Source organism: Dama dama, chromosome X (assembly GCF_033118175.1).
Source record: "Dama dama isolate Ldn47 chromosome X, ASM3311817v1, whole genome shotgun sequence".
In the NCBI taxonomy this organism is placed as follows: Eukaryota; Metazoa; Chordata; class Mammalia; order Artiodactyla; family Cervidae; genus Dama; species Dama dama.
This window is the reverse complement of record NC_083714.1, coordinates 132107820-132127026: the sequence shown is the minus strand read 5'-3', so window position 1 is coordinate 132127026 and position 19207 is coordinate 132107820. Positions and strand designations below refer to the sequence as shown.

Genomic DNA, 19207 nt, shown 5'->3' with positions numbered 1-19207 from the left:
ATATTAAAAAACAAACAAAGGTGAGAAAAGATTGCTAAATAAGGTGGAAGCCCAATCATGTTGGGGGAAACACTCCCATAATCATATACACGTGTGTGCAGGCACATACCAGTCAGCACCAACATGAGCTTTTTCCCATTATCCTGAGCAACAAGTGGGAAGGACCAGAAGAGGCAAAAGGCTAGACTGATTCAGGGTTGGGAGTTTGCAGGGACAAAGTACAAGGGCTTAAGAGGTTGAGGATGTGATGACTAACCATAAAGAGAAGAAGGTGAGTGATACAGTGAAGGGAAATTGGGTGGTTTGGGGACTGAAGGTCTTGATATGATCAAAGAATGGGTGCAGCACACATATTCCGAGTGGCCAATGGCCTTTCCAAGAAGCTGCTTCCTCCTCCTGCCCCGCCCCAAGTATCCGGAATTACTGGAGTTGAGATTAAGGAACTGAGGCAGGGCGTTGGCTGAATCTTCCACAGAGAAGCCACCCAGGATGAGGCAGCATGGCATTGAGGTCACAGAGGTGTCAAAGTTGTCAGTGAAGGTGAGCTGAGGCCTGGAGGCCTGGTAGAGAGTGACTGGGTTAGATGAGGCATGTACCTCTTGGGTGGTGGTTGTTTTTTCATTAACTCTGTGAACAATGGGTTGTAAGTATCAAAAAGGCCCCCTTCCTGTTTTCCTCAACCCTGCACTTTAAAAGGCAGACTGTTTCCCTGAAGTCAAGCTTGTCTATTACTGAGAGATTTAAACGTCTTGGATGCTGTGTCATATATAATTCAGGAGCATTGCTTTTCTCTTTTCCTTCTTTGTATATTCTTACATTATCTACACATTCGATGTTTTTGGTAACTTTTCATTTTGATATAATTTTTTTTATATAATTTTAAATGCATGCACTAAAAAGCTGTAAAAAGAGTACAAGGAATTCTTTTATACCCTTTATCCAGATTCGACCATTGTTGATATTTTGCTCCATTTATTTATCAGTCACTCTTCTTTTCTTTATTTTTATGTTCATTTTTTTTTGTTTTCCTGCAAACCACTGGTTAGGTGGAGATCTTATAGCCCTTTACTCAAAATGGTTCAGTCTGTAATTCCTAAGAACAAGGACATTCTCTTATGCAACCACGGTATGCTGATCAAAGTCAGGAAATTTACCACTGTGATAAAGCTGTTGTTCAATCCACAGTCCTTGTTTCACTTTTGTCAGTTGTCCCAATAGTGTCTCCTATTTCTATTTTTCTTTCCTGGTCCAAGATCTAGTCCAGACTAACAAATTGTGATTTAGTGGTCTGGTCTTCTTAGTTTCTTTTCATGTGGAACTGTTCCTCAACTTGATTTTGTATTTCTTGACCTTGACATTTTTTTGAAGAATATAAGTCATTCATTTTGTGAAAGGTCCCTTAGTTTTAGTTTATCTGATGTTTCTTCATGATTAGATTATTGGAAAATAATAATATGGTCATTTGTGGCAAAAATATGGTCATTTTTGGCAAAAAAGACCATAGTAAGGATGTTGAGTTCTTCTCAGTACATCCCAGTGGGAGGCATATGATGTTGGTTTGGCCCGATTGGAGATCTTACCATTGCTTTATAACAGCAATGGAACGTTTTTTGAGCTTTGTTTTTCCCATTTGGCAGGCATCTCGTATTGCAGTATGATTTTCTATTTCGCACAAGCATGATAATTGAAGTTTCTGAATTAGTTTTGATTAATTGCAAATAACCAAAGTGCAATAACCTGTTTTTTTTTTAAAGGAAGCAAGTTTAAAATAATACCCATTCATTTTTACTTGTGAAGTTTTAATGACAACTGGTATACTTAGATCAAAACAAAATATACTTAGACCCAGCAGGCAGGAGTAGGAGTAAAATATATACATATATACCATTTCAGACAAAAATGAGAAAACTATATATTTGTAAATCTATTTTTAAAATATTAATTTATCCTTAAAGTCCAAGACCTTTATGATTAACATGGTGCTACACCATGTAATATACTGTAAAACCAGAAGAAACCCCTATGGCATACTGGAGAGAAGTGAGTTATTTTTGTAGCATGGATCTTAACAGTAACTGCTGCATAATGATTTTAGGCAGATTCTCAGAGCCTGACAGAGGGGAGTCATGGGACTGGTTGTGCCAAGGGAAAGAAGCTGAAAACTGAGCCAAAGAAGATTTTAAAATAAGAGCTGTGTCAACATGCATAAATTCACTTGCTTTGAAGAAGCTGTAATGGGATCCAGGAACAGGAAAAAAGAATATTTATTGTTTTGCCTTTGCATGCCAAACTGTAATCTCTCCTTTTCTTCTCTCCTTTCCTTAAAACAACACTTATCTGCATGTAGAATGAGTGAGTTTTAAATGAACCATTCAGTGCTCTTTCCTGCTCTCACTTCCAGTACTGAGAGGCAACATCATAAACTAGAAGTCTCCTGACTTTGGAGTCAGACTGACCCCTGCATGCACTTGGCCTCAGTGTCTATGTCTTTCTTTTTCATTTTTATATTTTAATAACAATCCCTTTTATTTATTTATGTATTGGCCATACCACAGGGAATGTGAAACTTCCCCGACCAAGGATCAAACCCATGCCCGTTGAAGTAAGCCAGAAAGATAAAGAACATTACAGCATACTAACACATATATATGGAATTTAGAAAGATGGTAATGATAACCCTATATGCAGTGGAAGCACAGAGTCTTAACCACTGGATCACGAGGGAAGTCCCAGTGTCTCTGTCTTTAAATAGGGGCTAAACCTTGTTGGGTTGCAAGGATTAGAAATGACATATGCTTCCCTGGTAGCTCAGATGATAAAGAATCTGCCTGCAGTACAGGAGACCTGGGTTTTATCCCTGGGTTGGGAAGATCCCCTGGAGAAGGGAATGGCAACCCGCTCCAGTATTCTTGCCTGGAGAATCCCATGGACAGAGGAGCCTGGCAGGCTACAGTCCATGGGGTTGCAAAGAGTCGGACATGACTGAGCGATCCAAACTTGAGTCAGAAAGAACCCACAGTACTTTACAAATACTATGGTCCATAGTGGACATTCAATAATGAAAGCTGCACACAAGGAAAATGGAGTTTAAAGAAAAGAACTCTGGCCTGTGAACTGGGGCACCAGAGTCCTGTTACCCAAAAACTAGTTCATCTCTTGGTGGGTGTCGAGTCAAAAGACATAGCCAAGTCAGAGATTGATCAGGAGGAGGAAGGAGTCATTACTTGGAGCAAGTAAGGAGAACACCCACTGGGGATCTTTCCCAAAGCAGTATCTCCCCAAAGAGCAAAACTGGGGAAGTTTGAAGCTAAGGGTACATGCATATTTGTGAACTGGGCAGAGAAGAATTCAGGATAGCATTGGGGCAAGGGTTGACAGAGTTCAAGCTTTAGGTGACTGAAGTCTTAAGGATCAGAAAAGGTCAATATCTTCATTCCATCCTCCACCTGGCTGCGGGCCTTAGTTCCCAAAGAACTCAAAGATAATGTATCAGATTGTTGTGTATATCCCTTAAGGAGGAACTAGGACTCTGTTTTATTGCTGAGCTATTGTTTCTTGACTGATTTTCCTTTGTTCCTGTATCCCCTCACTTCCCTTGCAATCATTAATTACTGAGGACTGTTCAAGGGTAAGCTTTGTGGCCAGGCTTAGATCATAAAACAGCTTAGGCCAAAAATGGCTTCTCTTCTTTCAAGAAAGCCATGCCTGGCTGGTTCTCTTTCTCTGGGGACCCCCCCTACCCTATCTGCTTCCAGTCCTGTCCCCGAGCCTTCATTTCACTAACAAGCATCTACACTTGGGCTGTGCTTTTTTTGGATCGCTGTCTCATTTGAGAAGTGATGGCTGGAGAGAAACACAGGTCTAGTTGGAGGAGCACTAGCATGCTGCCACTAATGCAAGATGGAAAGTTCTTCACTGGAGGGCTGACTGATGAGCTGTGGGAACACAGGTGAACAAGCAAACGAGCAATCAGCTCTGCCTAGATCGGGGTGGCGTTTGAGCTGGCCCTTGAATGCTCATGTGTGGGCTTTTCCACTGGAGAAGGGAGGTGTTTCAGGTGAGGACAAAGACTCAAACGCCCAGCAGGTGAAAGGGCATGGTGCTGCAAAATGGTGGCTTATGTCCAATCCCAGTGCAGTCAGCTTCTGAGACTACCTCTGACTGCTGAGTTGTAGCAAATACATTTAAGATAAGTGGACCCTCTGTGAGCTTTGCAAATCTTTTGCCTCTCCTCTAGGGAAATGGTAACTGAAATGGGAGTTGCCCTCTAAACCCCCAGGTACTCACCGTTTGGACTGGGGCGAAGGAAACTCCCCAGTTAAACATTAGCCTTAACTCACTAATAACTGATCATTGCATGGGGTGTTCTATGTGCCAGGCACTGTTGAAGTGCTATTATACTTCTACTAATTTATTTAATCCTCAGAACAATCATGTGAAAGAGATGCTGTTGTGATACCTCCTTCATAGTTGAAGAAACTTAGAAAGATTAGATCATTTGCCCAAGGTCACCTGCAAGCAAATGGAAGAATCAAAATTAGGATCCAGGGTGGTTGACAAAGGCTTTGATCCTAACCATTCTGCAAGGTACCTCCCTAGAGACAGAGGAAGCAAGGAATCAATGTTATAGAAAAGTATGTATCTGTTGTTTATCACAATTTTTTTATTGAAGTATAGTTGTTTTACAACAGAAATGTACTATATATATGTAACTAGTGCTAATAGTGGAGAATTTAGTTACATCTTTGAATATAGCTGTGTGGAGGAGGAAATGGCAACCCACTCCAGTACTCTTGCCTGGGAAATCCCATGGACAGAGGAGCCTGGAGGGCTCATAGTCCATGGGGTCGCAAGAGTCGGACACGACTGAGCAACTGAGCAGGCACTGAGTATAGCTGTAGTAAATGCTGCATTCAGATGAGAAGCCAGGGCATTACTTTTGGGACCAAAACATGTTCTATTATTTTCTTGGTAACAATTTTGATTGTGTCATTATTTGAGCATCGGCACTTAGGTATTGCCTTACAACAGTTTAATCTCCCCTCCCCATAAGGCATCATTCTTTGCTGGAAATGAGAGGAAAGGAGGAAATGGAAAAAAAAAAGGAGGAAATGGGATGGGTTGGACAGCATTTCTTCTTTTTTTTTTTTCCCAGATGGTAATTTAAGTATTTATTTATGGCTACACCAGCAAGGCATGCAGGATCTTAGTTCTCTGACAAGGGGTTGAACCCATGCCTCCTTCAGTGGAAACGCAGAGTCTTAACAGCTGGACCACCAGGGAAGTCCCTGGATAGCATTTCACTTGGAGCAATGAGCACTTTGTAAAGAGTCTCAAGGAGGTTCTCTTTAAAAAGTCTGGTCCTGTGTGTCTTCTCCAGGCTGAGCGACGGAGCCTCAGGCTTCCAATTTTCCCTCTAAGTCAGGCTTTCTCAAACTGGAGTAACGCTGTGGGGTGGTGGAGGGGAAGAGGAGGCAGAGAGAGAGAGGTTGATGAACCTGTCCACTGTCACACAGCTAGTAGGAGGTTTGGTAGGAATTCACCCCAGAAATTGTTTTGTAGAGATAGGCGATGGCTCCAGAGAGGAGGGAGACAGGACACCTTCTCCAATTGCATACTCTGTAATGGAGAGGGAGCGCCTGCTGGTGGGAGGTGGGCAGACTTATGCCCCTCAGCTTTGGGGAGTTGTAAGAAAAATGGGGATGCTTTGAGACAACTGGCAGGATGATCAAAGCCAGCACCATAAAGGGCTGAATAGCCAGACTCTGGAGCCACCTGCCTGGGTTCAAGTCTTGGCCCTAGCACTTACAGCTACATAACCTCTTTGTGCCTCAGTTAATCCATCAGTAAAATGGGGATAATTGTACCTATCCCTTAAGGCTGTTGTAAAGATTCAATAACTTAGCCTTTGAGGCTGAAGGATGCTCTTCTCTGGGAAAACCACACCCGTGAGGCTGGTTTCACAGCAGCCTTCAATTCGGCTCCATTCTGCAAACATCTCACTTTCTCACTTCGAGTCCACTCCATTGGGCATTTACTTAAAATTTGCTATGGGTGATGTAGTTCACTTAATAAAAATTTCTATAGAGCTTTACCTTACAAATTTGGTTTAGTCTTTTTTTTTTCCAAAATTGAAGTAAAATGTACATAACATGGAATTAGCCATTTTACAGTGAAAAACTCACTGGCATTTAATACATTTACAATTTGGGCACCTGTATGTAATTGCAAGACATTTTCATCCCTCACCAAAGGAAACCCTGCACCCATTAAACAGGCACTTCACTTCCCACCTTTCCCCAGCCCTTGGCAAGTGCTAGCCCTGTTTCTGTCTGTATGGATTTACCTATGCTGGACATCTCAAGTGGAATCATACAGTGTTTGTCTTTTTGTGACTGGCATCTTCCACTTAGCATAATGTTTTCAAGGTTAATTTGTATTGTGCCATGTATCAGTACTTCATTCCTTTTGTATGGCTGAATAGTATTTTGTTTATCCATTCATCTGTTGATGGAAATTTGGTCGTTTCCACCTTTTGGCTATTGTAAATAGTGCTGTTGTAAACATTCGTGTACATGTTTCTGTTTGAACACCTGTTTTTCCATTCTCTTGGGTATATATACCAAGAGTGGAATTGCTGGGTTGCATGGTAACTGTATGTGTAGTGTTTTGAGAAATTGCCCAACTGTCTTCAACAATGGCTCTGCCATTTTACACTCCCACCAGCAATTCCTCCACATCCTTGTCAACACTTGCTATTTTCTGGCTTTTGAATGTCTTTATTTACTTGTATCAGAGCCATCCTTGTGGGTTTATCTATTGGGGTTCACAATGCTTTGGGATCTGGCAGTGTCACACTTCACTTTACATTAGAATCTCCTGGGTTTTTATATATTTATTTTAATAACCCAATGCCTGAGCTGCAGGCTCAGGGAACAGCAAGAGCTTCTAAAGTCCCCTAGGTGATTCCAGTGTACAGCCCAAGTTGAGAATCATTGTATCAAGGATTCCAGACCCCTCTCGGATAATATACTCTTTTTAATCAGAAATTTAAATAAAAAACAACAACAACAACAAAAGAAATTTAAATCATGTTTAACTAGCTAGGCGAGGCCCACATTCATCTGAGAAATGGTGGGGGAGTGATCCAGATTTCTGTCAGCCATTGTAACCCTAACAGCTAAGGCCAGTTCTTCTTTTTTATTTTTAAGAAAGGAAGTGATTTCACCACAGCTGTACACAGGAGGGAGGGAGGCAGAATGTCTCCAAGGGTCCCAAGTGAACTGGTGAAAAAGCAGAAAACAAAACAGTAAAACAAAGGGCTACTGGGGAGCGCTCCCCGCTGGTCCCCTACCTCTCTTCACAAGGAAGGTTTGGACTGTAAGCCCAATAGGTGGCCTCTGGGTTCTTACAGCCCCAGGAGGTGTCCAGTTAGCACCCCCACTTCCCTGCCACCACCACTGCCTTCTTTTTAACACAGTTCTTTTCTGTTTTCCATTTTCTTCTTCCCAGAAGGTAGCTACTGTTATTAACTGTGCAGGATAGTGTGGTTCTTCTGAGTTTTTTAAAAACTGTTGTGGACGTGCAAGTTCGCATCACTGCCAATAAGCAGATGGGCCCCTGCAACATGAATTTTGGATGAGAGAAGTATCTCACAGTAAGTAGCATTTTGCTAAGAGGGTCACCTGCAGTTTTTCCCCCCTACGTACTAACTTAATCTTATTGTCACCATCTTCCACCCACTACCACTGCGCCCCCTCCCCGCCCCGCCCCGCAGCAACACCTGCAGTGGAATAGCCGTGCAGCGTGGGGATCCACGGGGCATCACAGAGAGAAGGCTCAGGAAGGACCCCATGTAGCAGTGGGTTCTCTGGGGAACGCTGAAGGAAGCTGGGCATTGCTCTGGATTGGGTGCTGTCAAGAAGCAGGGGTGAGTCCTGATGGGGTATCTTAGTAACCTTACAGAGAAGGGGGAAGACCAGACTAAGGCTGGGAGTGGTGAAGAAGCCAAAGCCACTCCTAGGAGCCAGGACCCACGGATGTTGGGTGATTTTGGTGGTTTGGACAAGTTCCTGCTCCGTATTCTCACAAGATTCCTGAGTGGTCCTGTTTTTGTTCAGTCCCATCTTGAACTCAGAGTGGCCTTGTCTGATGTTGGAGTTCTGGGGAATTGTTTGTGTTCAACAGGAGAGTGCCTGGCCAGCTTTTGTCAGATACCAGGCGCTGCTTTTCTCTGTCTCAGGCCTCCTTTGGGCCAAGAATAGATGAGGGCAGTCAAGAGGACATTAATCCATGATGTCTACATTTTCACCATTGCCAAGATTTTGTTGATGATGAGGATGTTGCTTCGAAAATTCAGGCTGGAGTTGGGTAAGTCTCTTCTGCTTTTTAAAAATTTATTTATTTAAAATGGCTGTACTGGGTCAGATTTTTGCAGTATGTGGGATCTTTAGTCATGGCATGTGGGATCTAGTTCCCCAACCAGGGACTGAACCCAGGTCCCCTGCATTGGGGAACTAGATTCCACACCCCAGCCACTGGACCACCATGGAAATCCCTCTTCTGCTTTTTTGTTGCAGGATAAGTTGCTGAATTCTCTGATGTGACCATAGTTTCACAGAAGACACCAGTCAACTCTAACACAAACAGTTCCCACAAACAAAGTGATTATTCGTCCTCTAACAGACCTTGAAGTGAGGGACCTAGATTATAAAACCCAGGCAAGGAGAACACCTTCCAGAATCCAGATAGGTACTCACAGCCCAGTTGGAGGTATTTAAAAAGGCCTCAAGACTTTGATTCTTGTCCATGTCCTACTTTTAACAATCTTGCCAGGATCCTGTCGTTGGTAGGTGATACAGGCATTGTAAACATGCTTAAAATTACCCCAACAATGCTGGCTCCATTTCAAGGCCCATTTATCTCTGATGCTATGCTAACAGTATGAAGCATTTCTGTTAAACTCTGCTTTTGTTGTGGCTGTCTGATGAGTTAATGGCACAACATCTTGATTTTCCTCTCTGTCTGGTTTGCACCTGCAGAGGCAAGGCCGGGCACTAGCTCTGGCCGCTGTCAGCTGTCCTGCCAAGACACAAGCTGCTAAGCAGGACTGGCTTCATAATTTGCAGGCCCAGTGCGAAATGAAAACAAGGGGCCCCTCGTTCAAGATTTATTAACAATTTCAAGACAGTGAGAGCAGAAAGTTAAACCAAGTACAGGACCCTTCTGAGCCTGAGGAGGCCTGTCAGAGCCCTGCTGCCCCTGCAACATGGCAGACAAGACAACTGGGTTCCCAGAGCCCTAACTCCAGAGGAATGGCCAGAACTGGAGAACATTCCAGGAAGCAAACAGGAGCTGCAGTCTGAAGATTAGAGACTGAAGGCCAAGATAGCAGAATAGCTACTGAAACTGAGGACCCTGGGATCCACAGAAGAAAGCAAACTGTTCAGGGCAACAAACAGGTGGCCTGGGCAGGAGAAAATCAATGTGGGGGCTGAAAGCAGATCCAGTTCTTAACAGGATGGTCTATTGGAGGCCACTGATGAAGAAATTGGCCCAGTTCTTGAAGAAAGGTGAAGGGCTCGGCAAAACAGCCAATAAGGAGTGTCTGCAGAAGAGATAAGTTTAATATCTAGGTTCGCCCTGGGCTTGTAACAAGGAGGTAGAGTTCACTGATCTAGACTTTGTCCAGCCATTTCAGCAATTTCTGAGGAACTTGGGAACGCAGGGAGAGGCACAAAGGACTGATGGGATGATGGAGGCCTTTGCCCAGGGACAGTGTCATCAAGAACGCTTTAGTGCCCAGATGCTGATATCCTCTCCTTTGCACATCTTGTTGAATACCAGCTAGAAGCCCGAAGTCATAGAGAAGCCCGCAGGAGAAAGGTTCACTGCCATGAACAGAGCCATCAGTGATGGACGAGCAACTCTAGAAGCTGTCATTTCTCAAATTAACATTAACCACGTTTGCCTCTCACTTGCTTCTTCCCAGTTCCCATTTTTCACACACACAAAAAACGTAGGTAACTAACATGTAATACCCAAGAGCTTTCTATTCGGTGCTGAAACGCAGAGCCGGCCCTGGCTGATGATAATGGCAATGACAATTCTAATGGATTAAATTGTAGCATTGGAAGAGTTAAGAAAAAGGCGGCAGTACTTTTAGACTCCAGGGTGGATCCAAGCATTTCATTTTTTTGGCTTGGCCAGGAAATCAGAGGGGCCTGGGCTTGGGGGCCGGTCTGGGGGAAGTGCGGGGGGTGGTCCCCCCGGAAGTCGTGCTGCGCGGTTTAAACCTAAGGTGACCTAACGGACGGCGGGAGCGCCCGCCCGATCCTCGGCGCGGGGCGCGGCCATTGGTGACGCACGCCGGGGAGCACGGCGCCCACGTTTCCACCATTGCCTTCGCGCGGCCTCACACCCGGCGCTCCGAGTCGGGGCTGCGGGCGTCCTCTCCTCTTCCCTCCCAGAGGCGGGCCCGGCCCCGCCCCCGGCGCCCCGGGTGGCTCCCGGCGGCCCCTCCCACCTCCTACCCTCGGCCTCCCCGGCGCGGCGCACTCCCCGCCGGCCGCAGCCTGACACGCCGCGCGGCCCCCCCAGTCTCCCCGGCCGTCTCCCCCAGGCATGGCCCAGGGCTTCGCCTCACTATGGCAGCAGCACGGCACAGCACCCTCGACTTCATGCTCGGCGCCAAAGGTGAGGGCGCGCGCCCGCCACCTGCCCTGTCGCTGCCGCGGCCGAGCCGACTGGGGCCGGCGAGGCCGGGCGGGGCGCGCGCCGCGGGCCGAACAATGCGGACGGCCGCGCGGCCCCGGCTCCGGCGCGGGCGTCTCCCCGGCTGCCGCGTGCACCGGCGCCCGCGCGGAGGCCGCGCTCCTCCTCCCGCCGCGCTCGGTCCCGGCGAGGGCGCGGGGCCCGGAGGGGCCGCGCCGGCTCCCTCCTCGACCCGGACCGAGCCGCCCTCCGGGGCCCGGGTCGTCCACCCGCGTCCCACGCGGGATCAGCCGCCCCCGTCGGGGTCCCCTGGCGTCCCCCGCGCGGGAGGAAGACTCCCGGGGGGCCGCGTCCCCCCCGGGGGCGGGGGCCGTGCGCGGGGGCCGGCCGGTGGGACTGTTCCCCCTTCCCAGTTCCCCGAGGCGCGTAAATTCCCCGGGGGCGGGGGCTCCCCTCGTGGGAGCCGGCCTGGGGCAGTACCGCGCCGCGCTCGCAGAATTCTCAGACAACTGCGTAGGAGACAGATTCCCCCGGAAAGGAACGGGGCAGGGGAAAAGGAAACGATGATTATATTATTATTGGGGGGGGGGGGGTGAGGTCCGAGCGCGGGAACTAAGTCTCGGGGTCAGGGAGGCTTTGAAGACCGCGAGCCGGCCAGAACAGAGGGCTGGGAAAGTCCGGACCGACTGCGGGAATCGTGGAGACGAAGGGTATTCTGCACGCTTTTTTCTGGTGCTTCTAAGACGGGGTGGGGGGGGGGAGGGGTAGGGGTAGGGCTGCTGGTCTTTTTTCTGGTGGTTTTTAAACCTGTGAGTGCCGCAGACTTGGATCTGCGCTTCCCGTCCGTCCCACTTGGAGCGTCTCACCCAGGTCTTGCTTTTTCACTGTCTTCCTCCCTATTGGTTAGAGCCACCTTTTCTGTTACTGTTGAAAACATTACTTTCACACTTTCTCTCCCCCCCCCCCCGCTTTTTTTTTTTTTTTTAAACTTCTGAGTACTCACTTAGCATTTTCTCCCCCAATGTAAATGTTTTCCAAAGGCATAAGATGAGAGGGGGAAAATAAGACTTTAGGGACAGAAGGAAGACCTACGTTTGCGTCGTGTCTTGAATGGCTCTGCTTGTGACTTTCTCGACCTTTCTGAGCCTTGGAACAATGGAGGACAGTGCACACTTCGTAGGGCTCCCCCGCCCCGGACTTTGAATGGAGTTTCCGTAAAACATTGCAAGGTAGTTAGGTAGTATCAGTTTATTTGGGTGGTGGGGAAGTGACAAGGAGAAAAAAAGCATTTCTTAGTTCGCTCCTTTCTGATGTGAGGCTGGAGATGGCTGCGGAGAATCAGGAGATGAAATGGTGATTGCAGATAGCTAAAAAGGTTTTGTTGAGTAATTAGCCTGCTAGCTCTAGGGCTTAGTGAAGCTTCTAGTATACACAACTGAGAGGTGAGGAGAGTGAGGCTTGAAGAAGAAATAGTGGTTCAAGGTCACTTAGCTGCTAGGTTGAGTTTTTGGTGACAAGCATGTATGAACACTCACCTGTTAGCATTGAGCGTGGGTTTTCTAGGCTCTCAGGAGGGTAGCGAGAGGCTGGAAGATTTTGGCACTTCCCTCAATCTGAGTGTCTTTGCTTGAAGCCTTAAACACTTTTCAGCTTAATTCAGGTCGTTCCCAGTGGCCTTCTGTGTTCCTTTGTAGAAGCCAGGGGAAAATCGAGAGAACTTGTACATTTGGGGCAGTCACTGGCTAGAGAGGGAGAGAGAACTCTGGACCTGCAGTTTGGAAGGGAGCAGGAGAATCTGGCAAGTTCGAAGTTGGTGAGGTGTGGAAGTAGCATCTAAATAATTTAGTTGTGTGCAGAGAAAGTTAAAAAAAAAAAAAGATTGAGAATTCCCAGCCAGTTACTCTTAATTCCCAGATTGTTAATCTTCAACATGAAAAAGTTTTGATGGCAAGGTGAAGAAAGAGATACTAAGGGGACATGTTGAGTATGCATCTGTGTTAGATCTTGAGTCCCTGCAGAACTGTTTTGGGAGAACGAGAGCCCTGATTCTTACTGTATTCCCCCATCACTTGATTTTGGGGGGAGGCATGTCACCCTTGCTGTCCTTAGGTGTCCACCCTTGTAAAATAAAGGGATCTGGCTAAACTAGGATCAAAGTTTTTGGTTCTCATTAAGGGGCACTTGGTGAGAAGTCTACCACCTGTGAGGTCTCCAAAAACATTTATTTTAATTGATAATAATGAGTCAAAAGATACTACTCTTGGCATGTGAGTATTGGATGTGACTCAAGGGTGAGTCAAATGCCTGTGGAGCCTGGAATCATGTTCTTTTTCCCGTTTGTCAGTAATCCTTCCTAATGCTCCAGTTCCATGATGTGATTTTAATGGAATTAAACTTGAACCACTTAGTTATTTTACTGTGTTGCGATTTTGTATAACTTAGTTACCAGTGCAAGCCAGCTAGTCTAGTACCCAGCAGGTACTGGGCCATTGCAGCCATTTATAGGTTGGGCCTGGTGGTGCCTGTTTAGTTCTGGTTGATGAGGTAACTCAGGAAATTTTAGTTTCTGCTGGGAAAAAAAAATCTCATCTTTGATCTTGTAAGTGAAGTATTCGACTTTGAAGACCCTTGAGCGGGGAAAACACTTTGTGATTTCTCAGCCTGAGGCTAACAAGAATAAACATGTCCCACATTGGTATAGCTTAAGCATCTCTGGGCAGGTGGAGGACATGTGGTTCGTTTACATCAGGCAGCCAGCAAGTGTGCTTTATAGATAGAGGAGAGTGAGGTACACATAACCTCCGCCTGCCCTGGAAAGGTAGCAGTCTTTTTCGTGTCCATTTCGTCCCTGGACTGGGAGTATCTTTGAAAGCTGACCTTCATGATCTGGGATACAGACCTGTTGATTCTTACAGATGTTTGAGAAGTACTGGTTAAATACAATACCTGATTGGTGTTATGTAAAAGGTGGAAAGCTAGTTCAAGTCCACTAGAGGAAAACCAGGCACACATTTACCTTTAGAATGTGGAGAATGGGTCCTGAGTGGGGAAATGTGGCCAATGCTATTGGGTCCGCCTTTTGGACCACTGATCTATAGTTTACGTAGGGAAACAAAGTGACTTGTGTCATTCAAATGAACAAATTAGTTTCATAACAAAAATCTTATTTAATAAATTAAGAACATGGATGTTCGCTGATGGCTTTGTGGTAAGGATTCTGGGCTTTCACTGCCATGGCTTAGGTTCAATCCCTGGTTGGGGCCTGAGATCCTGCAAGAGGGTGCCACTGCCAAAAACAAACACAAAAACAACATAAGTCTCCTTGGGAATTAAGGGCTTAGCCAAAAAAGGTGTAGGATAGAGGTTCTTAAATTGTATTGCCTTTAACTGTCATTGGGAAAGCCTGTGGAACGTTTCTCAGCATAAGAATTTTAAATGTGTAAAATAACCCATTTTTTTAAAAAAAGAACATTTCAAAATAAATCCTCTAATATGTGGCATAGTAAATAGTAATATATGCTTCTTTAGTAATGCATTAAAATATAGTCTAGCTTTGGGCCTCATAATTTCCATAATTTTGAAGTAGAGCCATGAAAATTGGTATTTCAGCTGTTATTTGATAAGGAAAAACGGTGCTTCTGTTGTGACAATGGCCAGGTAGTTGGTAATGTGTGGTTTTACAAGCAGCAATGAATAAAATGTTACGTTTCAGTTAGTGAAAATAAGGATGTATATTTTTCTCATCTGTGTTCACAGAGCCCCTGATTTTTGTCCAGTGGCCCTTTGGGAGTCCATCAACCCATAGATCCTAGGAGCTAGAGAGAGGACCGGGACTGTCATTTCTCTGTATTGTTCCTTTTGGGAGGAGGTTAGGACTTCCTTGGTAGCTCAGACTGTAAAGTGTCTGCCTACAATGAGGGAGACCTAGGTTCGATCCCTGGATCGGGGAGATCCTCTGGAGAAGGAAATGGCAACCCCCTCCAGTACTCTTGCCTGGAAAATCCCATGGATGGAGGAGCCTGGTGGGCTACAGTCCATGGGGTCACAAAGAGTCAGACACGACTGAGCGACTTCACTGCGCTTCACTTCCACCAAAGCCAAAGCTGTAAGCAAATATCCCTGCTGCTTCAAAACATCTTTTTGAAAACATGAAAGCCAATGTTTACTAATTGTCTCCTGGGCTAGGCACTGCCCTAAGCTCAGAAGATATTATTTTACGTAATCCTCACAACAGCCCTGTCTGGTGGGTTCCCTTATCCCCATTTTAAAGGTGAATACATAAGCACATTGAAGTTTTTTCTCCTAAGTGGGGTATCTGTGATTCAGAGCCCTGTCTCTCTGATTCCAAGGCCTTTTTGTTCATTCCACAGCTGTGAAGCCTCTGAGTTAAGGCAGTGCTTCTCAGTGGCCGTGTCCCCTGCTTTCCCCTCCACCCATTTATCACTATGTTTCCTCAGTTCGGTGAGGTGCTATCAGCATCTAGTAGGCCAAGGATGCTGCTAAACATACTACAGTGCACAGCATTGCCAAGCCGTCATATCTGTGGTGCTGAGGTAGAGAATCCCCAGTGTAAGTTCTAACCAAGTTGTGATCTGGGTGGCAAATCATTAGCAAAATTTCCCTGGTTCTTTTTGGAAGTCTCCACGGGGCCGGCGGGGTGGAGGATGGGCCTTACCTTCCCCTGAGGTTTGCACTGAGGTCGGTTAGCACTTGGTACCCAGCAAAGCCTGTGGCTTCAGGTGACCCTCCCTCCCTGAGTTCCTGAACCATCGACCTCCACCAAGCTCCTGCTCTTGCATGTGTTTACTGAGCTGCTTTCTGGTGGAAACATATCATCTTTGTGTATTTTCAGTAGCTATAACTATAAGCATAAAACTTAAACCAGTTTTGATTGCATCTGGCTTTTTTGTTCTTTTTTGTTCAAGAGTAGAAAAAGCTTTCTCCCTACCCCTTCAGCATTATCATTATCTTTGTCCCATTACACTTTATCCGCCACCATGACACCACCCACACCCACACCCCTGCTTTAACAATGAAACTTGGGGCGGCTGCTGAGTGGGGAAAAGGCATTCACAGGCCCCACGCTAGACTGACATGAATCACAGTCTTTGAGGGCTGGGTAGTACCTGGAAATTTACATTTTTAACCAGCTTTCCTCCCAGCAATTCTGATGCTGATTAAGTATGAGAACCATCACACAGTAATAGGATCCTCACTAAAAACAAAAAACCCCTTGTACCAGAAACCGTGCCCATCCACGTCTTTAAGTCCTGTGGATTGTACCTGCTACCCTCTCAAATTCCTTGCTCACCTTTTCCCTGGCTACTGTTCTTGGCCACAATCTCTCAACTTGTCTCCCTTGTTGGGAAAGGGCTCGGTCGACAGATCCCTGTCCCTTTTCCCATTTCAAAGCCCTCCTTTGACTCCTCATCACGCTACAGAATGACTTGAGACTCCTTATCAGCACTTGCAGGGTCCCTGAAGGTCCGTTTCTACCCATTCTGTATCCTCACCCAACACACACTTGAGTCTCACACTCCTTGTGCTTCCACATAGCACCTGGACTGAGAATTAATTTTCTAACAGCCCCAGGGAAGGTATTTTCTGTGTTACGTAGGTATTCTCTCATACCTTAATTGTCTTTGTGAATGTTTTCTAGTCTGCCTGGGGAGGTCTCTCCTCGGAGTCAGCCTTCGTTTGGCATGCTCTTCACTCCCAACTCTGCAAGACTCTTAAGAGCTCTGATGGTGCTCTATTTGACCCCAGGCTGAATAATTGCACATTGCTCGGAATTCATCTTGTGAGCTTGCCATGTAAAGATTGTGTAAACCTTAATGGTTTTTTCAAGTACAGTTCTGAAACTATACCCATATCTTTATGCCTCCAGAGGTAGCATATGGTAAAATTGCTAATACTTTTGCTTTATATAAAAAAATCCTCATCTAGTTCTTACTTGGTAGTTCTCTAGTTGTTTTAGATGCTTTGGAAAGGATGATAGCTGTTGAAGAAATTGACTCCATAATCCAGGTATTAGGAATAATCCCCACCCCAGCTAACAAGAGGTTTTTTTTTTTCCCAAGTAATCTGAAGCTCTGCAGGTGGTGGTTTCTTAAAAAGTGTTTTACAGTTTGATAACCAACTGGTAGATGGTTTGTCTTGTGGGTTTTTTGTTTTATTTTTGTGGGGGAAAGCTGGTTTCATTTTGCAGTGGAGGAGTTACCACTTTGGAATCTTCTTTGTCTTCTATTTGTTTTTATGTTTGTTTGGTTTTTTTGGCTAACCTATGCAGCACGTGGGATCTTAGTTTCCTGACTGGGGATCGAACCCCCACCCCCTGCAATGGAAGTGCAGGGTCTTAAGCATTGGCCTGCCAGGGAAGTCCCTCTTTGTATCCTCTTAATTGTATAATGCAGATGGTTTTCTTTGAAGGCCTTCCCTACCTTCTTGGGAGGTAGCCTGAAGTGCTGTGGTCTCTGAAAACTTTGAAAAGTTAGAGCTTTTGGTGTTGAACTTGGGACCATGGAAAGATTTGGAATTATGGACTTTGTAATTTGAATTGAGACCACCGTGGTTATAGTAACCCTTGGCAGGTAGGGATTAGTTTGAAAGTTACTGGATTGTGGTTGAGCATCTGTTTAGAAACGTGTTCAAGAAAGCTATTATTGAGTTTAGTTTTTGGAGTCACGCATATTCGGGCGTTTTAATCCACCATTTCACTGCAGTTGTAACCTAAACCTGCTGGTGTGCGCTGTGGCTCCAACCACCATTTCATGGTAGTTTAATTACAGGCTCAGTTCTTTTGAAAAGTCGGGAAACCTCCTCAATTGAATTCTGCAAACCAAGTATGTAAACCATTGCACAAATGCTCTTTTAAACCCTTACAGCTAGGCACTTTTCCAGACCCCAGGAAAAAGACAACTCTGCAGCCCTAAGTTGTGGTGGGCTTGCATTTCGTTAAACTGACGATGTCGCTTGTGTTCTGGAAAGAGCCCCTGAACTAGTGGCTGTACTTGTGATGAAAGATATTTATGCACTAAGTTGCAGAGTCAAAAGGAGCTGGTAAGATCCAGTAGCATATTCTGGGATCCTGAGCTGACTTGACCCTCTGGGTAGTTTCCCATGTACCTTAATTTCACCCTTTGCATAAAGGCACCAATGATACCAGAATCCCACACATTGTGTTGTTGGATGGGATGTCCAGTAAAATATTTGGAAGAGTGTCAAGCGATACATAAAACACTTCACACTAATTGCAATACTTAGCGCTGAGCACTTTGAAATTCTGCCAGTGGGTAAAGAAGATCAGTTATAAAGAGGTGTGAATTTCACTTACTGAAAGATAAGGAAAGTTTTGCTGGCAAAAGAATAGGCAGAAAATAAAGGGTTGGCATGTGATTTGAAGGTTGGTCTGCTTAAAGGACCGCTCTAAGTTACTAAAGCAGAAGTTTAAGAAGCCATTTTGATTTTTAAGATAACACTTCCATGGGTTTCTGTTGCATGACTCTCTTTTCCCCTGGAATGGAAATTTCTCCTGTGAGACTCCTGAGTAGTTTCTAGGCTACTGTTACATTTAACACCAAATGCAGATCACAGTGGTCAAGCAGTACTGATAGGATAATGGGCATTCTGAATTTCTAGAAAATATTAAAAGAGATCTCAAACTGGGTTCAACATGGGGCCCTTTCTCTTTTTTTATTGAGGTGTGTTGACACATAGCATTGTATTCGTTGCAGTGTACAGCGTCATAATCTGATATGTGTATGTATTGCAAAATGATCACTGCAGTGAGTCTAGTTAACATCTGGCACCATACATAATTTGAAAATTATTTTTTCCTCTGGTGAGAACTTTAACATCTCTTCTTGGTAACTTGCAAATATGCGGTATGGTGTTAACTCTAGTCACCAATGCATAGTCACCATGCTGTGCATTACATCCTGTGACTGACTAATGGGACCCCTTTTCTTAGACCCAGTGCCGTGGATCACACTTGGGAAAACAGTAGGGGTTTAACACTGACTTTTTGAACTGTTTAATGCTATAGCTAAGTGGCCCAGTTAGTTCTAGGGTTGTAGGAAGAGTGGTGGGCCTGTCAGTCCCAAGTGTTTGATGTTCCTAAATGGGGTCTGTCTAGGTTGGAGAGAAAAAGAGCTTAACATCAATTTTTCTGTTTGGAATATGATAGGTCATTTAAAAAGAAAGCATTTTGCGAATGTTAAATTATTAATAGAGTTTGCATGCATATTTTTTTTTTCTTTGCATAGAGGATATGGCTTTCCTTGAAGAAACTGCCAAAGCTGTTCAAGTAATGGTTTATACATTTGTCTTTTTAGGTGTTTTCGTTTTAAGTTATGTGCTCATTTTAGACTACCTACAAGGTGTAGGGAAAATGGGGAAAAACCCAGATCTCTGATCTTATGACAAGTAGATAACCACTGTTGATGTGTTGGTATGTGAGGCAAATGGCTTATTCTCGTCCCATATATAACTAAAG

The 19207-nt window shown here is 45.2% G+C and overlaps 1 protein-coding gene and 1 long non-coding RNA gene across 2 annotated transcripts in view; both read left to right on the top strand.

The window, feature by feature from the left end:
* The first annotated feature begins 462 nt into the window (after positions 1–462).
* LOC133052214 (uncharacterized) lies at positions 463–10005 on the top strand. Its single transcript, XR_009692000.1, has 4 exons — positions 463–540; positions 7513–7657; positions 8243–8370; positions 8580–10005. It is a non-coding gene; the product is annotated as an uncharacterized LOC133052214 (long non-coding RNA).
* Positions 10006–10526: 521 nt separating this feature from the next.
* The window catches only part of SMS (spermine synthase), a 49350-nt gene continuing 40669 nt past the window's right edge, over positions 10527–19207 (top strand). Inside the window, exon 1 of the mRNA XM_061137448.1 lies at positions 10527–10695. Coding sequence (XP_060993431.1) covers positions 10647–10695 — 49 coding nt within the window. The 5' untranslated portion in view covers positions 10527–10646. The remainder of the gene's footprint in view (positions 10696–19207) is intronic.